The sequence below is a fragment of the Pteropus medius genome, unplaced genomic scaffold, assembly GCF_902729225.1.
Source record: "Pteropus medius unplaced genomic scaffold, Ma_sr-lr_union100, whole genome shotgun sequence".
NCBI classification, from domain to species: Eukaryota; Metazoa; Chordata; class Mammalia; order Chiroptera; family Pteropodidae; genus Pteropus; species Pteropus medius.
The window spans coordinates 3,919,890-3,940,148 of NW_024351648.1; the positions used below are offsets into that span (position 1 = coordinate 3,919,890).

Consider the following 20,259-nt stretch of genomic DNA (forward strand, 5'->3'; position numbering starts at 1 on the left):
GGCAATCCAATTCAAGCTATAACGGTCTTCTAAAAATTCGTGTCCTCACATGCAAAATAAATTCACCTCATCCAACACCCGCCAAATCCTAACCCATTCTAGTATCAACTCTGAAGTTCAAAATCTCATCTTAAATATCTTAAATATCTATATCAGGTCTGGGTAAAACTTGGGCATAGTTCTTCCTGGGGCAGAATTCCTTTCTAGCTGTGAACCTGTGAAAGCAGACAGGTTATCTGCTTCCAGTATATAACAGTGGAATGGGCATTTTCTCCCATCCTGTAATTTGCCTTTTTCCTGTGTTGATTGTTTTCTTTGCCGTTCAGACGCTTTCTGGTTTGACATAGTCCCACATATCTATTTTTGCTTCTGTTGCTTGTGCTTTTGGTGTCATATCTAAGAAATCGCTGCTAAGACCACTGTCAAGAAGTTTTCTCTCTATATTTTCTTCTCGGAGTTTTATAGTCTCAGGTCTTATGTTGAAGTCTTAACTTGTTTCTGAGTTGATATTTCGTATGGTGTAGGATAAAGGTTCAAGTTCATTCTTTGCAATGTCGATTTCTCATTTTCCCAACACCATTTGTGGAAGAGACTGTCTTTTTCCCACTGCGTATTCTTGACTTCCGTGTGGAAGATCAGTTGCCTGTATATATGTGGGTTCATTTCTAGGCTCTCTATTTTGTTCCATTGGTCTATAGATCTGTCTTTAGGCCAGTACCATACTGCTTTGATTCATGTAGCTTTATAATATCTTTTTAATATTTTACAATATTCTTCAGTAGGTTTAAGCAAATTATTAACTATTTCTTCCTCATTGTATCACTCAACAATTAAGTATTAACCATCGGCTGTGGGCCAGACTCTGTACTAAGTGTTGGGGATTCAGCTATGACTAAAACACCTGATACTTCTTTTCCCATATATATCTTACTCCTAAATTTCTAGGGCCTGGACAGATCAAGTACAGAAGCAAGTATGTAATATTTAAGCCTCTGGTTCTGCACACGGAATAATCCCATAAGAGACAGTTACTATTAACATAAATGTAACTAGCAGATGCAATATATTTCTAGATGAATCTCCAGTAAGTTAATACTACACAGACTTGGGAGTTTTATCAGCTCAGCTCTGTCTAATAAACACTGTTTGTCTTTTGGCTTGAGTTTCTGCATGAGTCAAGGATATGCTTTTTGTTTCTAATCAGGAAACACTTTTGCAAAGAAATAGCACATTTCTGATGATGTTCATAGGCTCCAATATGTGCCAACAATATTGTGATTTATTTTTTTTAGGATAGTGGTATTTCTGTATTTTAAAAGTAGGCTGAAATGCTCTTTCTTCTGCCTTGCCTATAAATACGCTCAGATTCCGAAGCAACAAATGTCATGTCTGATGTTCTTTGTAAATTTTGCAGCACCTCCTTCCTTACTGCAGAGTTTATTGCTCAAAGTATGTCCCCTAAAACAATCGTGTCTCTGGTGTCACAGTTCTGGAATTTTAAGGACCCTAACTAACACAAATCCATTTTTTTTTAATTTCTTATTTTTTTTTAATTAATCAATTAATTTGTTACGGTGACGCTTTAGCAGTAAGGCATATACCTGTTTACACTGAGTGTTCACCTCCCATAGTTAGATTTCTTTCTGTCACCACGTATTTGACCCCCTTTACCTTGTCTACCTCCTCCCCCCACCCCACAGATCCATTTTTAAGGCAGTAGACTTGTTGCTGTACCCGTGACAACTTAGATAATTAATGCAACAGGCAGATACAATATGCTATTAGAAAAGTCTCCCAAAAGTAAATAGTACACATCCGCAGACTTGGGATTTCTTTGTAGCACGAATAGGAGCCCGCCGGTCACCCTGCCTGGCCCCTTAAGCATGCATCCTGAGCTCATGATGACCCCACGGGCATCACGCTTCAGTGAGTAAAAATCCCACATCTCTGTGCAGTTGGATGCTTTTGCTTAGACCTTTATTTTGAAAAATTAAATGGTCGTGGTATGAAATGTATCACTTCTGTGAGTGATTTTTCACCTAATATGATTATCTTTTTAAAAATTGGAGAGTTTACTGTGGCAGATGATCAAAACTGTCTGACACAATTTGAGCTTGCGATAGCAAGAAAGTTGAACCTCTTCCAATGTTCTCTTCCATGACACAAGCCGTCATATAGACTTAAACAGCGAAGAAGAAGAAAAAAAAAGAAAAAAAAACCGGAGAGTATAGTTAGCCGATCCTCAAAAACGCACCTGCCATTTGAGAGCCTTTTGTGTCAGTTTCTTTTCTGTTGTGATTTATACAGATACGTACATTCTGGCGTAGCAAATGATCTAACCAACTTTCATTTTTTAAAAAAATGAAGGCGATACAAAGTACCTAATAACTTAAAATGTACACAGTTTCACGACTTAAGAAAATATCAAAAGTAATGCCGCCTTTCTATTTTCTTACGAGTGTAATTTGGAAAGCAGCAGGTTTGAATTTTGATCGAGTCAAATTTACCCATTTTAATTTACAGGTAGTGTTTTTTGTGTCCTAAGAAATCTTTACCTACCCCAAAGTCCTCAATATGTTCTCCCGTGTTCTCTGTTTTGTTCCGTTGATCATTGTCTCTCAGTTAATCCCAAACTGCCTTGATTATTGTAATGATATATCAGATAAAGTGATCCTTTTCTTTTCTTTCAAGATTGTTTTAACTGTTCTTGGGCCTCTACTTTTCTATATAATTTTTAGAATAAGCTTGTCTTTGTCTCCAAAAATCCTCGTGATAGGTTTTGATAAAAATTGCATTCAATCTATAGATCAGTTTGGAAAGACTTGACATCTTTGCTTCATCAGGTCTTCCAGTGCATGGACATAGTCTGTCTCTCTGTTTATTTAGATATTCTTTTATTTTTTTCATCATCATTTAATTATTTTCAATTATTTTCCTTAAATGTTTTATGAGGTTTATACGCAAGTATTTCACTTTCTTTGTATGAGTATAAATTCTTATATTTTTAAATTTCATTTCCACATGTTCGTTGTTATTATATGGAAATGTAGTTGAGTTTTAATTTTTGATTTTATGTACTCGTAACCTTGCTGAACTTGCGTAAGAGTCTGGGAGTGTTTTCTGTAGAATCCTTGGCATTTTCTGTGTGGACAACCATGTCATGCCATTTGAAAGTAGGAATAGTTTTAGTTCTTCCTTTCCAATCTGTATGGTTTTTATTTCTTTTTCTTGCCTTATCGCAGTGGTTAGAACTTGCAGTACTATGTTAGGTAAAGTGGTGAGAGTAGACATCACTGTAAAGTATGATGTAAGCAAAGTTTTTTTGTAGATTCTGTTTATCAGATTGAGAAAGATCCCCTCTATTTCTAGTTTGCTGAGAGTTTTAGCATGAATGGATATTGTATTTTGTCAAGTGCTTTTTCCGAGTCCATTGATACCATACAAATTTTTCTTCATTAACTTGTTGATATGGTGGATGACATTGATTTTCAAATATTGAATCAGACATAAAGGCCCAGAATAACTGCCGCTTGATCATGATGTGTAGTTCATTTAATACATTTCTATACTTCATTTGTTAATACTTTGTTGAAGATTTTTATATCTGTGTCCATGAGAGATATTGGTCCATAGTTTTATGATTTTGTACTATGTCTGGCTTTAGAGTCAGAGTAATACCGGCCTTATAAAATAAGATGGGAAGTGTTCCTTCCCTCCGATTTTTCTGAAAGAGATTGTGTAAAAATTCCTCTCTGTTCTTTCAATGTTTGATAAAATTTCCCAGTGAAAGCACTGTGCCCAGAGAGTTCTTTTTTAAATTACATATATTATTCCTTTTATAGTTCTAGGACTATTCAGGTTGGTTATTTCACGTTGGGTGAGTTTCGGTAGTTCATAGTTTTCAAGGAATTTGTCTCTTTCTTCTCAGTTCACAAATTTTTGAGTATAAAGTTTTTCATAGTATTCCTTTATCTCTTTGTATTGGCTGCATAATCTGTAGTGATATCACCTGTTTCATTTCTTATATTAATTTGTCTTTACCTTTGTCAGTCTTGCTAAAAATTTATCAGTTTTATTGGTCTTCTTAACCCTAGTGAAACTTTCAATTTTATTGGTTTCTCCTCTTGATTATTTTTTTCCTTTCGCTTGCTTTTCTCTATTGCTTGCTTTTTTTAGGTTTTTGGGATAGAAATTTAGATTATCGATTTGAGACCTCTTCTAACAAAAACACTTCCTATAAAATGCTGTCTCAGCATTGCTTTACTACGTGTCAACGTTTTTGATTAGTTGTAATGTTCATTCCCGCTTAGTTCATGTAAGTTTTTAAATTCTTTGAGTCTGCCTCTTTAACCCATGGGAAAGTAGTCGTTTGACACATGGGTCAAAGAAGGTCAAAGAACTGTGTTGTTAACTTTTCACATTTGAAATTTTCCCCTTTGTTATTGAATTTTAGTTTGATTCCATAGTGGACAAAGAACATACTTTATGCTTTTGATTTGCTTTAGACTTAAATTACTCTTTATTCTCCAACTTCCTGGTGGAAACTTAGGTTATTGATTTTAGAGCATTCTAGAAAACACATGTGTTTAATGCTATAAATTTCCCTTTAGGTACTGCTTTTGCTGGGAAGAAGACCCTCAATCTCTTATTGCTCAAATTCTGAAACCGACTCTCCGAGCAATCCCTGTGAATATATTTGCAGGATAAATTCCTTAAAATTATATTTTCTGAGTTCTCTGATATATTTGTGTCTTAGCTAAAGTGGTGATATTTTCTGTTACATGATTTTTATAGTGCCTTTCTAATTCCATCGTTGCACTGTTGGTTCTAGTAAGCAGAATTCAGACCGTGACATGGAAAAAGCTTGTTTTTCCTTAGCTGCTAACTGAGGGATGTTATGTCCTCTGAAAACTGCTAATAAAATGAGCACACACATACCTCACCTGAGTCCAGGGCTCAGTTGTAAAAGAGAATTTGCATTTCTGGTGTGTGCTTTGTTGGGGTGCCTAATCTTTTATTTGAACAAAGAAAAAAGACTGTCTCTGCTGGAAAGAACCCTGACATTAATCTCGAACTCAGAGTCCTTCTCGCCCTTTCTTCCCCTCCCAGGAGGACGACTGTCAGCTTTGTGGCTTACTGCTGCTCCACCCAGTGTCTGCAGACCTTTGACCTACTCAGCTGATGAACACTCGAGAGCCTGGGGAGTGCTGGCAGCTTGGCATTGCAGTTGCCTGCGTGTCACACACTGCGAGGCAGAGGGACAAGACAGTCCAGCCAGGCCAAATAGGCCCCTACATCCTGTCCTGTCAAATGCGGGGGACTGCAGAACTCGACGGCAGTGTCATGATCGAGCGTCAGAGCTGAAATGCCTTCACCCTCCCCAAGCTGGAATACATCCTCCCCCAGATTAAGGACACTTTGTCGTCTGTGTGTTTCTTTTTATGCAAGTGTCTCATACACAAACTATTTAGCTTGATTGTGCCTCCCCAAATCTAATTTAAAGCAACTTTCAGTTCCCTCAAGAACTATAATTTGATAATATAGCCAAATTAACTTTGAGCACGCATACCTTCAATGATACTTCTAACATCCTCCTCGCTCTCTCTTTCTCCAGAGAATAATTTTCCCTAGAGGTTATTCTCCATGCTTTTAACGAATTTCAGCAAACCCCAGGGCCTCAATAGTATTGAATATTGGGGGGCCAGGGTGTTCCTGAGTTAGCCACAAAAGTTCTGCAGGGGTCTTAGCATACCCCCCCTGGAGAATTACAATCTCGTTTATAAGTTTGCAACATATTAAGATACTTTTGTGAGGGATTTTAAAAATAAAAATGTAGATTATAGATGAAACAATGCTCTTATTTTGAAAGACTTTACAGAAAAATAATTTTTGATTTCCCAATAAGATTTTTTCAATATATATATATATATGAGAAGAATTTGAAGAATATTTGAGACTTCAAAAGATCTGATCCTTTTCTTTCTAGATCCAAACATGTTCTGCCTATGAGAAAGGAGGAGAAAAAAACACATCAAAACATGACCCCCAGCGTTTCTTGTTTTGGGGTTTATGATTACATTTGTAATGACTTTGAACTATATCTGCGACATGTGAAAAACAGGCTTCATCTGCTGCCGCTGCTAGTTTTTAGCAGGTTGGTTCTGAGTCCAGCTGTGTACATTTAATTAAATACCTGGGTACATTAGATTATCTTCATTTCGACCCTGGATTTCTTATGTACTTAACACCCTGTTATCCAGATACTACTGAGAAAATCCGGGAAGAGCAGGTCCAAGTTCAGCCTTGGACTGTTGCAAAAAGACCATAAATGGGAAGTCTGTGAGATTACATCCTGACAGAAGAAATGCTCCTCACGGGGGAGTCACATACTTGTTCTTCCTTTGAAAAGATGGCATTTGAATGTTGCTTCGCTGCCAGATGTTCATCTGGTGGCTGTGAAGTGATTCCATTTTTTAAAACAATTTTCATTCTACAGTGTTTTTTTTTTTTCTAAGGCAGGACGAAAGGGGGACCAAGAAGGTTTACTTGGTAGGAAAATTATTTTCAAAAAATTTCAGACTCGTCGACAATTTGGTTTATGGAACTTTATTAGCTGCCCTAAATCTGTAATGGAAGGCCTCTCATCGTGCTAAAAATCCCGCAGAGCTGCTGACAAACGTGTGGTCTTATCAGTCACACCACCCGCGGCCCAGAAAGGAGACTCTCCGCGTAGAGTGAAGGCAGAACATTCCATGTGTTCCAGCTGCATTCTCCCTGTCCTTACTTTCTCCTGTCCTTTTCATAACTTGGCCTGTTCAGCCTTCAAAGGCTTCCAGTATAATAGGAACTGAAGATCCATCTCAAAATATAACATGTCTTTCATCCTTTAGAATAATGGAAGTTTTAGCGTAACCTCCACCCGTGTATAAGTTGGCAGGTGAAAAAGGCGGCATGAACCTTCCTTCACCAATGCGACGCGGGCCTAAGTGGCCGCTGCCTGTCACTGAAATGACAGTAAGTGTATCGTGGCATCTTTCACCCTCTAGAATCATTGGTCTTTAAAGGGAGCCATGAAATGCGCCAATCCTGATATTCGGGATTCTCATTGAGAGGTAATACTGTTGTTTTAACTCGTTTGAAATTTTGCAAAGACACAAAACAACCCGAGCGTCCTCTCTGCATCTGTCGAAAACAGTGTGCGTCGAACACCAGCAGTGGGCAACCTTGGCGCGGTCTCAACCTTGACGCCCGGTACAGCACCCAGCTTAATTGATGACAAATAGAATTTATAATCTGGCCTCCCTGGTGCTGTTCATTATAAAAACATTTTTTACTGGGTTCACCGATGTCATTCTTAACCTTTTAATATTATAAAAGAATGTCGGAGTCCAGGAGAAATTTGCCTCTATGCTGTGTATTTGAATTGTGTGCAGAATTTGCAGAAAATTCTAAAGTCATTGTTTTCTTGAGCAACGATTATACTATGTGGAGAAATATTTCATGCAATTATAGTAATGCAAAGAAAAGTTACTTGGAAATAGAGTCTGTTCAGGTAAGTCGATAGATGTGGGTAATGGTAAGTTTTAAAATTCAGAATACTTTGTTGGGCAGGGGCCTCCCGATGACATAGTGTAAAGGGGCCCATTTTAAGTGACTTGCTATCAGTGTTAACTTCAAAATGCCTAATTGTTATCATACCAAAATCTTCAATTACATGACATTGTGTAGATGAAATGTTGCATCTTCAATGAATAAAATATATATTTTGAACACACTTAGAATTTTTTTTAAATGTCAACACACAAAAGAGCCCTGGCTGGTGGAAGATGCACTCTGGTTAATCGACAAGAGATGAACGCCTTTGCTGCCTGGCCCTCCTCTTCCGGAAAAGTGAGGTATGTTTAAACATTTTTGGTCAATGTACTCAACACTGAAACCTTTTCACATTCTGGCTTGTCTGACTGGTTTCATGTACATCTCGCTTTTCTTGCACATTACGAATTAAAATGTTTACTAAGAAAAAAAGCCTTTACTACCAGTTGGCTTCTGAGGTTGCATATAGTTTTCCCTAAAATTCAGACCGATTTTGTAATCCCTGGAGACCTCCAAAGCGAGTTTTAAAAGTTGTTAATAGTAAAATTAGGAGTCTGTTTCCTATACTGAAAAATCGGACATTTTTATCTTTACTGTAAAAGCTTAAGCACGATATGTTGCTTCAGAAATCAAAACATTTTTAAGCAGATCATTTATGAACACAGATCCCTAACTGGGCCAACGCTAATGAAAGCTGATGTAATGAAATATTGAGATGTAAATTCATTTCACAGACTTGTAAACACACCCTCCTTAAGAATCTTATTTGAAAATCCCCCCCTTACTCACCCCGGCCATTGTATTTTCATGGTCTCCACCAACTCCTGTTTACTCGTAACCAGGCTCCCCTACGTTTCCCCAGTGAGTATCTTGCTTTCTTTTAAGCAGAGGGGATTTTTATAAAGTCTGTGTTCTTGCAAATAGCTCAATGTCTATCTAAAAATTATTCAAGTCTCGCTGTCCCTACCCAGGAAGTACCTCCCTGTGTCATCAGCCAATATGTCTGAAACGATGCAAGTGTCTCTAGCAGAGGGATTGATCATAGCTGAGCGACTTCCCCTCGGTCTGGATAAGAGATTGCTTTACAGCCTAGAATGTTCTCTTTGAAGCATATGACCATACGGTCCCTTGTGCTTCAGAGCCAGAAAAGTACTGGCAGCCCACTGTGGTGGCAGAGGGGGAGCATTCGGAGATCATGTCTATATGCAATTAAGAGACTCACCTTACAGCAGAGTGTGGATTATTCTCGCCACCTATGTCAAAGAATACCAGGTTTTGTTTCTTATAGTGATTTTGAGACTATACTCAAGACTTATTCTTTCCTTCTCCTTCTCTCTCCCCCTCCCTCGCTCTCTCTTTCTCTCTCCCTAATGAAAGAATTTTCTAAAACTCTGCACCAGCTTACTTCAAAATGATGACAACATTCGTTTGGAGGGTAGACATTTTCTAAAACTCCTGCCATGTCCAGTTCGGTGGTTCTCACAGCAACTGCTGTTCAGAGAGCAGTTGCGCTTGAACCCTGTGAGTGCCTAGAAACGTTGATGGTGGTAGCTTTCTTCGTTTTAACCAGATTCGTTTTGTTAAGGAAAACAAAAGGGCATGACATACTTAAAGCCAGCAAAAATGATGCAGTAAGGACCTCTGAAAATTCTCCCCTCCATAAAAGCAAGGAGGAAATTGGCAAAAATGGTCAGAATCAACTTTTTTCAGAACCCTAGACATTAACCAAAGGCTTGCAGCAATGCAAAGAATATTTACTCAAAAGAAATAGCTGAATCTCAGAACAGTAGGTTTGTGGCATTTCAACCTGCCCTATTTCCACGCCCTCCCCCGCTTTCCAGCGCGGTCGTATCCTTGAAAACCAGCAGTGTGTCATCAAGGTAGAAGCGGCAGCATAGAAGCCCTTGGAGGGGACAGAATGGGGTCGGAGCTCCTTCAAAGCCTTATTCCCAGAGAACTGTCATTATCCGACTTGTCTGGTGGTTCCCTGGAAGTCCTCACTTGTAGGGCTCTCTTTATTTTGCCTGATCAGAGCTTGCCAGGTGTAAAAAGCCTTTTCCGCAGGCACATTTATTTAAAAAGAGAAAAATCTGAGGCAGTCGTGGCTGCCTGAAGCAGTGAATAACCACCGGAGCAAACAATAGGCTAACGGAAAACTTGAAAAGCTGAGGAAAGAGGTATTTGCAGGGGCTTTGTAAAGCTCTGCCATCCCGGGAATTTCGATGGTCATGTGTATGCACAGGGCTTTGTACAAGCCAAGGGTTATACGCTTGCTCAGGGAAGACCTGAGAGCATCCTGACCTTGCACCTTACCTTGACCTTGAGGATCTGCATAAGCAGAGAGCGAAGCCTAAGGCAGAGCGGCCAACCTCCCGGCTGAGTGTCGAAGGGTGTCCCGACAGGCACACAATGCCCTCGACAACAACTGGAAGAATTATTGGTTTCAGACATTTAAGGAAATCCCTGACCAGTTATTAACTCACCACAAAACTACCTGAGCCAGACTTCAGTGTCTATACGTTACAAAAAACATTGACTTTACAGAATTAGTTCAGATGAATCACTAAACAAAAACCAGCAACTACACGAAACCCTTAGCAAGTAAGTAAATCTAATCTCCAGAGTTATCTCATTATTATTTAAAATATCTAGTTTTCCTTTAATAATTATAGATAGGCAAAGGGACCAGAAAGGATGTATGTCCCATACGCAGGGAGAAAAGTAGTCAATAAAATGTGCCCGAGGAAGACCAGACATCAGACTTTGTAGACAGTGACTTTAAATCAGCTATTTTAAATAGGATCAAAGAACTGAAGTATGAAAATGATGTCTCACTAAATAGAAAATTCAATTAAAAAATTATATTAAAATATGTAAATTTTATAGTTGAAATACAAAAATTCCTGGGAGGTGCTGAACATCATATTTGAGCAGGCGGAAGAAAGAATCAACAAACTTAAATGTGGGCCAATTGACATTATTCATTCCGAAGAACAGAAAGAAAAAGGAATTAAAAAAATAAAATGAATAGAGCCTCAGACACAAGGGACACCACCAAGTGTACCAACATATGCATAATGGTAGTCCCATAAGAAGAGAAGAGAAAAAGGCAGAATTTTTGAAAAAATAATGACCAAAGCCTTTAAAATTTGATGAAACATTAATTTGCATGCCCCAGAAGCTCAGTGAACCCCAAATGGGATAAACTAAAAAGAGGTTCATGCCTGGACACATAATGATGTTGTCAGAAAATAAAGACAAAGAATCTCCAAAGCAGCAAAAGAGAAATGACTTGTGTACAAGCGGTTCACATCATAAACTATTCTCATCATAAACTATCCGTTACGCCCAGAAGGCAATGGGATGACATTTAAAGTGACTATCAAACAAGAATTCTATATCCAGCAAACTTATCCTTCAAAAATGGAGAAATGAGGACATTCCCAGGTAAACAAAAATCAAGTTTATTATTAGCGAGCTACCCTACAAGAAATAAGCAGAGTCATTCAGGCTAAACGAAAGGGCAATAGATAGCAACTCAAATCCACATGATGAGATAAAGAGCCCTGATAGAGGTAACTACATTAACTAATTTAAGAGGCAACTGCATAAAATAATTATAAATCTGTGTTGGGCAGAAGATGAAAAAAATGTGTATGACAATAACAGTACAAAGGAAGGAGGAGGGAGCACACCTATACGGGAACAGAATTTTTGTATACTACTGAGATGAAGTTGGTATTAATCCAAACTAGATTGTTATACATTAAGGTGTGATTTATAACCCCCAGGGAAACAACTAAGAAAATAACTAAAAGATATACGCTAAAAGATATAACAGGAAATTAAAATGGTACAGTAGAAAATATCTACTAATAACAGAAGGCATGGGAGTAATGGAGAAATAGAGGGACAAGGGTACATGAGGCATAGAAAACAAATGACAAAATGGCAGACAAAATGCTACCTTATTGGTAATTACATTAAGCGTAAATGGATTAAATATTCCAGGTAAAAGGCAGAAGTGACAGAACGGGTTAAAATTATGATCCAACTATATGCGCCTCAACACGCTAGCCAATGACACAAATATGTCAAAAGGAAAAGGCTAGAAAGGATATTCCCTAAGCATAATAACGAAATAAAACTTTTAGAAGAAAACAAATCTTCATGACATCGGACCCAATAATTTCTTAGACATGACACCAAAAGCACAAGCAGCCAACCAAAAAAATAGATAAGTTATACGTCATCAAAATTAACTTTTGCCCCTCAAAGGACACTATCAAAAAAGGGAAAAGACACCCCACAGACTGGGAACAATTATTTCAAATCACGTATCTGATAAGGGTCTAGTATCCAGAAAACATGAAGAACTCTTAAAAGTCAATAATAAAAACAAAATATGTTCAATAAAAGTTAGGCAAAGAATTTAAATAAGCATTTTCCAAAGACGATACGTAAAGGTCCAGTAAGCAACATGAAAAGGTGCTCGAGATCATCAGTGATTAGAAAAGCGCAAATCAAAATCACTATGAGATATCACGTCATGGCAAGAACATGGAGAAATTGAAACCCAGTTGCTGGTGGAGATATACGAACTATTCCACGCTGGCTCAGTTTCTCAAAGGTTAAACCTAGAGTTACCATATGACCCAGCAATTCCGCTCCTAGTTATCTAAGAGAACTGAAAACATACGTCCATGCAAAAACTTGTATGCGAATGTCCACATTCGTAATAGCCAAATAGTAGAAACGATTCAAATGCCCATCAGCGGATGAATGGATTAATGCAATGTGGTGTCGCCATGATGGACTATTACCAGCCATAAAAAGGAAAGACGTACTCACACATGCTACAACATGGATGGACCTTGAAAACATTAAGACAGAAGCCAGAAACGGAGGACCACATATCGTATGATTCCATTTATACGAAAATCCAGAATTAGCAAATCTGTAGAAATGGAAAGCAGATTAATGGTTGCCAAGGGCTAGGCAGGGAGAGGCAAATGGATAGTGACGCTAATGGCTCTGGAGGCTCCTTCTGGGCTGATGAAAATGGTCTGGTGATGCATGCACATCCTTGTGAACATACCAAAAAACCCTGACTTGCATACTTTAAAGGGGCGAATTTTATGGCATATGAATTATACCATAAGATTATGCCATTCAAAATCTCAGTTTTAAAATCAAAGCCAGTGGTGTGACTTACTTTACATATCTGTTAATAAGCTCCTTTGGGATAGAACAATTCCTCCAGAAGCCACGAAGGGATCAGCTGTCACTGTGGCTGGGAGATGGAGCAAAACTCAGTATTAACAGCTCGTATGGTTTCAGAGTCCGTTCTCACCAGTTGACAACAGCATTAGGCCAATAAAGCAGTAATTTTAAAATCCCAATTGTGAACCTTCCAACTCACTGAATCCATTGATCAGTCACCATTCCAGGGAAGGCCCCTCAAAAACCAAAATCCACTGAAAGTGAAACGCCATGAAACGAACGTGTTTGGTGATATAATCAAGTGGAAAAGTCTGTAACATAGTAGGACATCATATTTGCTTTTTTCCTAGTTTGCAGCAGAGTTTTGGTACCATCTTTACCTACAACAAAAATGTACAGGGAGGCATCGTTTACTAAAGGCCCTCCCTTTTCAGCATAATTATTATTAAATGTTTGTGTATTTTATCAGGTATCCCAAAAACACCTTCATCCAAGGCTGTTCATGATTCTCTGAAACTGGTAAAAGTCACTGTTAGATTTATTTGGCCAAACAATTACAGTCTCTTTGCAGGTATACAGTCAAATTTAGTACCCAAACTGTGTCTAGATTTTAAATGAAATATAGGGATTTTTAAGTCGTATATAAGAAATGGTAGCTATATCTTGCTCTCTTCAGGAATTTGTCCTTTATTTTTATTTCATTCATTGGGCCGGTAAATTTAAGAGAAAAAATATAAAACCTAGTTTTAACATTGTGAGTACGATCTTACTATTTGAAATAATTGCAAAGGAGCCCAATCCATTGATTATATAATTCAATCATGCATAAAAGCACTTGGTAGACTACCCTAAAAAGGAGAAGCTTCTTTTTTCTTAATTTACTGTTGGCATATACCTTAATCCCAGTTTCCCTGCAAGAATTCTCTATCAATGTAATTTTTTTATAGTTTATAATTCATATTAAAGTAACCTTTTTTTTTTATTATTATTACAAAAACAATACTGCAGGCTAAAGAAAAGCATGAAGAAAAAGCCAGGAATCCCCCACCTTTTAGTGAGTATTTGTCTCTCTTTTCACTATGAATCCTACAACTACACGTGTGGATGGACTTAAATAGCATCTTAGTATATGTGCTATTTCAGAATCTGCTTTCTTCACCTATTGTATCGATACGTACAGATATACATAATCACTGGCCGAATAATATTACATTTCTATCAATCTTACGTAATGCATTATATACATTTAATATCTTTTTAATTTTTTTTTGTTTCTATTGTATTTAAAATGACTAATTTCAGTGTCTTTATATAATACCAATTTATTTGGGAAGGCAAATGGGAGACTGATTCTTTTAGAAGCAAGTACTATATCGCTACTAGTTTTATAAACATTAATTTAACTCTTTCAACCAGAGCAATCTTGGAAAACCTCAGGTTTTAATTTAATGTCAGATTCACCATGACTAGTGCCCTGAAGTAGGATTTAATTCAAATTGGACTTTTATTTGTATAACTGTCTAGTATGCCCGTAAAGAGGTTCCCCCCAAAATATCTCCATTTAGCATCTATTTTTAAAACAAAACGACAACAAATGTGCTGGGATTTGATCAATTAGGCTTCTGTTTCATATTAAATTCACAGCATCGGTTTACATCAGATTCAAGGCCAAAATATTTATCTATAGTTAGTATAATAATCTGGGCTCGCTGCAAAAATAAGATACAGGAACCAGCTTCAAAACGAGCAGCTCGCGGAAAGAGCTGCGTTAGCACCAAGGAGAAGGCGGCAGGGAAGGAGGGTGTTTGGCAGGAGGCGTGTGACTCAGCGGCAGAAGAGTGCACCACACCCTTGGTTCCCATCCAAGGGGCCGAGGGACTCTGCGGACTTCAGGAGTGTGAAGAGGGAAGATGAGAAGATGAAGAGAAGGAGGATGGGGGTGGGAGCAGCGAAAAATGCCGGCACTTCGAGAAACAAAAATCAGGATAATTTCACCAGGACCTGTTTTCTCTTCATCCCCTTTCGCTTGGTGAAAGAGAACCCGAATGTAAAGGAAGAAATGTGTGGATCTGGTGCCCTTCCTGGTCTCCTCTGCCCCTAGCAAACCACAGTCTTTCGACGACTCGCGGCGCCCCGATTTCGCTGGTGCCAGGCGCTCACCTCCAGGCAGGCAGCCGAGATTGCTTACGGGCTTGGGTGTGCGTTTCCTGGAGAATGCGTGGTGACTCAGGCGTGTGGTTCTTCTGAAGAACTTCGGTTCGGTATTTAAGAAACCTGGACTGAAAGTGAGCGTGTCTCTATTTACCCCGTAGGAGGCTGAACTGAGTATTTGAAGATGAAGAGAAGCCCTAAGCGAATGAGATAACGTATGACTTGAGCAGAAAGGGTGTGTGATCCTCTACGAAAAGTCCCAAGATTTGCAGTGTTTGGCAGAGGAAAAGGTATGAGGAAACACTGAAATCCACGCTAAAGGTAAACATGGAAATATGCGATACAAGAGCAGAATCATCTGATACCACGAATATCAAAAAGAAAGCAAGAAACGACTTGATTTTTGCCTGTGCCTGTGGCCACCTCGAGAAGCTGTCTTCACACGCCACTTTCCTTTGGGACAGTCCTGCCCAGTCCCATATCTTCGCGTGGATCTCACTGATGGATCTGAGTTGGCAAACTCGCCTCCGAGGAGGTGGAAATTCCTTAAACAGAATTCATCACGCCCCGCCTCACCCTCGGGTCCCTGCAGGTACGTTGTGCACACGTGGAGAACGTCTCCTTCAGATCAGTTACGCCACTGCTGTTAGGCAGATCCCATTATCCGTACATAAATATTTTAGCCATCTGAACCAGGAGTCGGGAGCGCCATAATGTTCCAACTGCATTCTCCACGTTGCCAGTATTAAAATCACCTTCGTTCTGTTTGTATACAAAGAACCTTCTAGAAAAGTTCGAAAGTTTGACCGCTTTTCCGTCACGATTTTCCCTGGAGCCTTAAAGAGCCAGTCTAGCTAGAGCCTCCATCTGAGAACACGCCATCTGGTACTTTGTCACCGCAAGGCGCCGAGACGCCGCACGCCGCATAGTTTTACTTAAATTGCTATCTTCTTTAACCTGCGGCCCCCTTACGACAAGACTCTTTCGTGTTATTTTTACTATTTGAAGGGACAAACAGAGCATTCACCTCTACACGCCATCCGCATTCCTCTCCATGCAAGAAAAAGATTCAAATGGGACTAAAATCTAGGAAGGGAGCCGCCCCGAGCCAGCAAAACCAGAAGGGACGGGAAACAACGCCCAGCACTTGCCACGCTCCGAAAGCATTTTTAAAACTTCGCCCAACCCCACCCCACCTGGTCCTGGGGAGGGAAAGATCGCAGGGTCTAAATAATGAATGAATAGAATAAATAGCGATGACGGTGATCACGTATAGAAACAACGGGTCGTACTTTTAGACGCGCGAAGTCAATTCTTTAGCTGTTTTGCCCTATATAACGGTTTGAGAATATTCAGACGTGTCCGTTACACAAAATAATCACTTCGGTTCTAAAAATACTCTCCCGCTACTAACTCAATTATAAGGGAAGGCGACGGGGAAGCTTAATTAAGCTCTCTAGGTTGTTAAAACTCTGCTTCCAGAAAAAAAAAAAAAAAATAGTATCCTTAAAGTCCCACAGTCTAATTGCAAAAACAAAAAAACAAAAAAAACTACTATATTCTCCATCAAGAAATGGTTCCTTTCTTGTGCTCAGCACCGAGGCTGCAGAATGGAATTTTAGCAGAGTCTGTCCAAGCCTGTGCCGGGCAGCTGATGAGGACGTTGCTCAGTGGTGACATCAGCCTCGGGAGGGGAATTTCATGGCAGACTTGGGACTCGTCGAAACCATCCTACCCCGCCTTGCTTTGATGATGGCGACTGATAACACGTCTTCATCGTTCGGCACCTGGCGTTAGGGCAGGCCTCACAGCTCCGTGACAGCAAGGAAGGAAGAAGCAACGCGTCCCTGACAGGGGCCAAAGTGCCGCAGAGCCCCCCGGCGGGGCAGAAGGCGGCAGGGTGAGGAGAGAGATCTGAACGCCTTCTCCAGACGTCAGAAATGAAAAACTCCGACGTGTGGCAAAGCCACACAGGACAGGAAAGATGTACGCTGCTCGGGGCTCCAGGGAAAGAGCCACAGGCAGGGCCGGGCTGGCAAGACCGCGCCCCCAGGCCAGCAGCCCGGTGACAGCACCCGGTCCCCAGTCCCCAGGCGCAGGGCTTGGCTCCTGTACTGACAAAGCCCCCCTGGCTGGCCCGGTGTGGTGCGGGGGTCTGGACCGAGTCTGCTGCGAGGCGCTGCCCAGACAAGGTTTTCCAGTGGTCTGCAAGGCCACTGCCACATCCCCTCAGCGGTCCTCAGAGACAGGACGGACCTTTTGGCCCATGTTTATTGTCAGAGGAAAGCAATGCCCGAGGGAAATGAAGAGCTGAGCTAAGGTCTCACGGTCTGACCGGAGAAGGGTCGAAGCTCACACCGCATCCGTTCACTCCCTGGCACGATGCACCTGCAAAGTGGCAGGGGCCACGCGAGGCCCAGTACGGACAGAGCCGGGCCCGCCCGCGAGGAGCCCACAGTCCAGCGGCGGGGGACGGACGGTGAGCAGAAATGTGCCCAAGTGGATAGCGACAAAGAACAGCTAAGTGCTAGGAAGGCAAATAGAAGGTGCCAGAAAAGGGGCCGACTGCCAGGGAGTCTGAAGATGAGGAGCTGTGGGGCCGACAGCTCTGTGGGGGGAGCGCCTGGCGTTTTCTGGGACTGAGGGAAGATCGGGGGGCCGGAGCATGGTGAGGAGCAGGCGTCAGAGGAGGCCGAGGCCGGGGGGCCGGCAGGGAAGCGGGGCACAGTATCTGGTGGCAGGCTGACTGTGAGGCACAGGGTGACATTTCTGTCGCACTGAGTGGGGAGAGTGGCCAGAGGCCCACGGGGACGGGGTAGGCGCAGGACACGGGAGACACGGACAGAGGGAGCGGTGAGCGGGAGGGAAGCGGGAGGCTCAGGTGACAAGGGAGGGGTGACGGAGACGGGGCGCCCCTGGAATCTCCCCTTTCCTGCTCCCGCCCCGTCTCACCGTCCACCTCTTCCCTGTCCCCCATCTCCGCCTGGCCCCCACGCCCCTCTCTCTGCCCCCTGGCACACCCCTCCACAGCTGCAGCCACCCCAGCCTCCCGTCTGCCTTCTGTGTCACCTGGGGTCTTCGCCCCGGCGTCCCTCCTCCCCCGAGCTCTGGCCTGACAGGTGGCCCTCCTCCCTCCTGTGGCTTTTCTCCTCTTCCTTCCACACGGTCCCCAAGATGCTGGGCTGAGGCCTCCCCGACTCTCCTCTCCTCCGTCAAGCCTATGGCTCCCGCCAGCACCTTGACGGAGGGGCCTGGTCAGCTCCACGTCCAGGCCCCACCGCGCCCGGAGCTGGGAGGGCTCAGCTCACTAAACCCAGCCCCGTGACAACACATCGCCACCGAACACATCGCCACTGAATTCCGCGCGGGAAGCGGGCGAGCCTTACGGGGCGGACGTCACGCAGTGAAGCTTTGAGAAACTAAACAGGTGAAGGGAAGGTCCACAGCGCCCTGTCCCACCCCAGCCCGGACCGCCACATCCACGCGCTCGTCACCAGGGAGCCGTCACCGGCCCGGAGCGGGAGTCATGCCTGCTGCTTCCCTCTGACCAACTCCCCGCGTCCAGACCGCTGCCGGAATTGGCCAAATCTCGCCCGCCAGGGTTTCCCAGAGCCAGGCCCATCCCCATCGGCACCCCACGAGTGCCACCGAGCTTTCCGGCGCCCTTCCGGGGTTCCGCAGTCGGCAGCTGGCAGCGTGGGCACCGCCAGCCACGGGGCAGTCGCGTCCTCGGGGTGCTCTGCGTTGGCAGGTGGGCCTGAGGCCCTCGGTGTTGGTGGGTGGGGGAAAGAAGGCCGGACGGCTTCTCGGGACAGATGGTCCCCCGCCCTACAGGACCGTGGCGTGTCTGCTCTGCTTTCCCTGCGTGTGGATAAGCCGGGCCTGCTGTCGCTTAGCCGAGAGCTAAGTCCCTCTCGTCCCTCTCGGGGTGCCCCGGGCTTCTCGCGCTGGCGCTTCTGACCTCCTTATTTTCTTCCGTTCAGAGTTACTCATTCTACCAAGATGCCAGCAACCGACGACCTCACTACGTCTTCACGATGCCGGAGCAGGGCAGGCTGCCAACCCAGGGGATCGCTCCGTGTCACCTGGGCCTCGGGCCAGCTGGGACCCGGGCCCCCTTTTCCCAACAAGAGGGGCTGCCCGCTTGCTCGGCCTCCGCCGGCACAGGTGCTTTCTCTGCAGCTTTCTTGGGCCCCGGTCTCCGGTCGCCAGGCAGCGGGGGTTCCCAGCCAACTGCGGCAAACAGCTGGCGCCACAAACCAGACTTCCTGGCACCAGGCGGCCCGGGCATTCCCCCGGCGACAGGGCTGCCTCCGCACGCGGGCCCTGTGAAAAGCGAGCGTGTAGGAGTCGGGAGCCTCCGCCGGAACATCTGCCTGCCAGGCCCCGCCCCGCCCCGCTCTCTGTGGGACGCAGGACGATGGGGTCCCGCCACCCCCTCTTCTGGCCCTAGCTTTCCCCTGGAGGGCCCACACGCACCCCATGAGGCTGTTCCTGACAGTGACAGTGTGAAGTCCAACCTGAGCCCTGGGACACTCGGCGCCCTTTGTCACTCCGCTCTCTGGGTCAAACACCTTTGACCTCTGCACGTCCCTCTCTCTGATGTGAGTGTCCCCGCTCGCCGCTGCCGGCCAGCAGCAAGGTCCCCCCTCTGACCCCTGGAACGTGACATTTGTATCCCTCTCACCGTACACCACGTCCTCCTGTAGTATAAATGTCCCATCCCTCTTACTCTGGTGCCTCCCGTGCCGTCTGTGATGAGGGACCATGTGTGTGAAGTTCGGGCCCTATCGTTCTAGAAATATTTCCTGGGTGTCTAGGATATTTAGGATGCTCTAGGCCCTGCAGACAGACATACATGAAGAACACGGCCCACGCCACGTTCATAGTTACAGTTCTTGGAGTGAAAAGACAGAAGAAAAGGCACAGAGAGAGAAAAGTGACCACACGTCTAACCAAATAAGGAGAGACGCCGCCCTGTTCACATCCACTGTTTCTTCAGGTGGGGGCACTGTGACGTGGTGGCTGGAGCACGGGAGACCGACTGCTGGCCATAGCAGTCCTGTCCGGGAATGTCCCTCCAAAGCTCAGCAAAGACACGGTCCCCCCGTCTCGGGGCTGCCGACGTCCCATTTGAATGTTCCCTCGACACAGCCCTCCGCTGCTGGACTGGAGAAAGCAGTTGACCTGGGCAGGGAGAGGTGCGTTCCGTCAGGGTCTCTGGGGTCTTCACTTCCAGTTTTTTAAGACGGGGGAGGGGCCATGAGAAGAGGGAAACCCAACTGCCACTTC

The 20,259-nt window shown here is 43.4% G+C and overlaps 2 protein-coding genes and 1 non-coding gene across 4 annotated transcripts in view; all 3 read left to right on the forward strand.

Annotated features, from left to right (window-relative positions):
* Positions 1 to 7,774, forward strand: part of LRRC28 (leucine rich repeat containing 28) — a 75,576-nt gene extending 67,802 nt beyond the window's left edge. For both annotated transcript variants that reach the window (XM_039844079.1, XM_039844080.1), the window contains one exon: positions 5,110 to 7,774. In XM_039844079.1, the coding sequence (XP_039700013.1) occupies positions 5,110 to 5,182 (73 nt within the window). In that variant the 3' untranslated portion in view covers positions 5,183 to 7,774. The remainder of the gene's footprint in view (positions 1 to 5,109) is intronic.
* LOC120587392 (small nucleolar RNA SNORA28) lies at positions 2,069 to 2,189 on the forward strand. The gene has a single exon (XR_005648952.1). It is a non-coding gene; the product is annotated as a small nucleolar RNA SNORA28 (small nucleolar RNA).
* Positions 7,775 to 16,455: 8,681 nt separating the features above from the next.
* Positions 16,456 to 19,698, forward strand: LOC120587340 (uncharacterized). Its single transcript, XM_039844081.1, has 3 exons — positions 16,456 to 17,446; positions 18,951 to 19,297; positions 19,329 to 19,698. Exons 1-3 carry the CDS (start codon positions 17,350 to 17,352, stop codon positions 19,545 to 19,547), a joined length of 663 nt encoding a protein of 220 aa, XP_039700015.1. The 5' UTR covers positions 16,456 to 17,349; the 3' UTR covers positions 19,548 to 19,698.
* Positions 19,699 to 20,259: the final 561 nt, after the last annotated feature.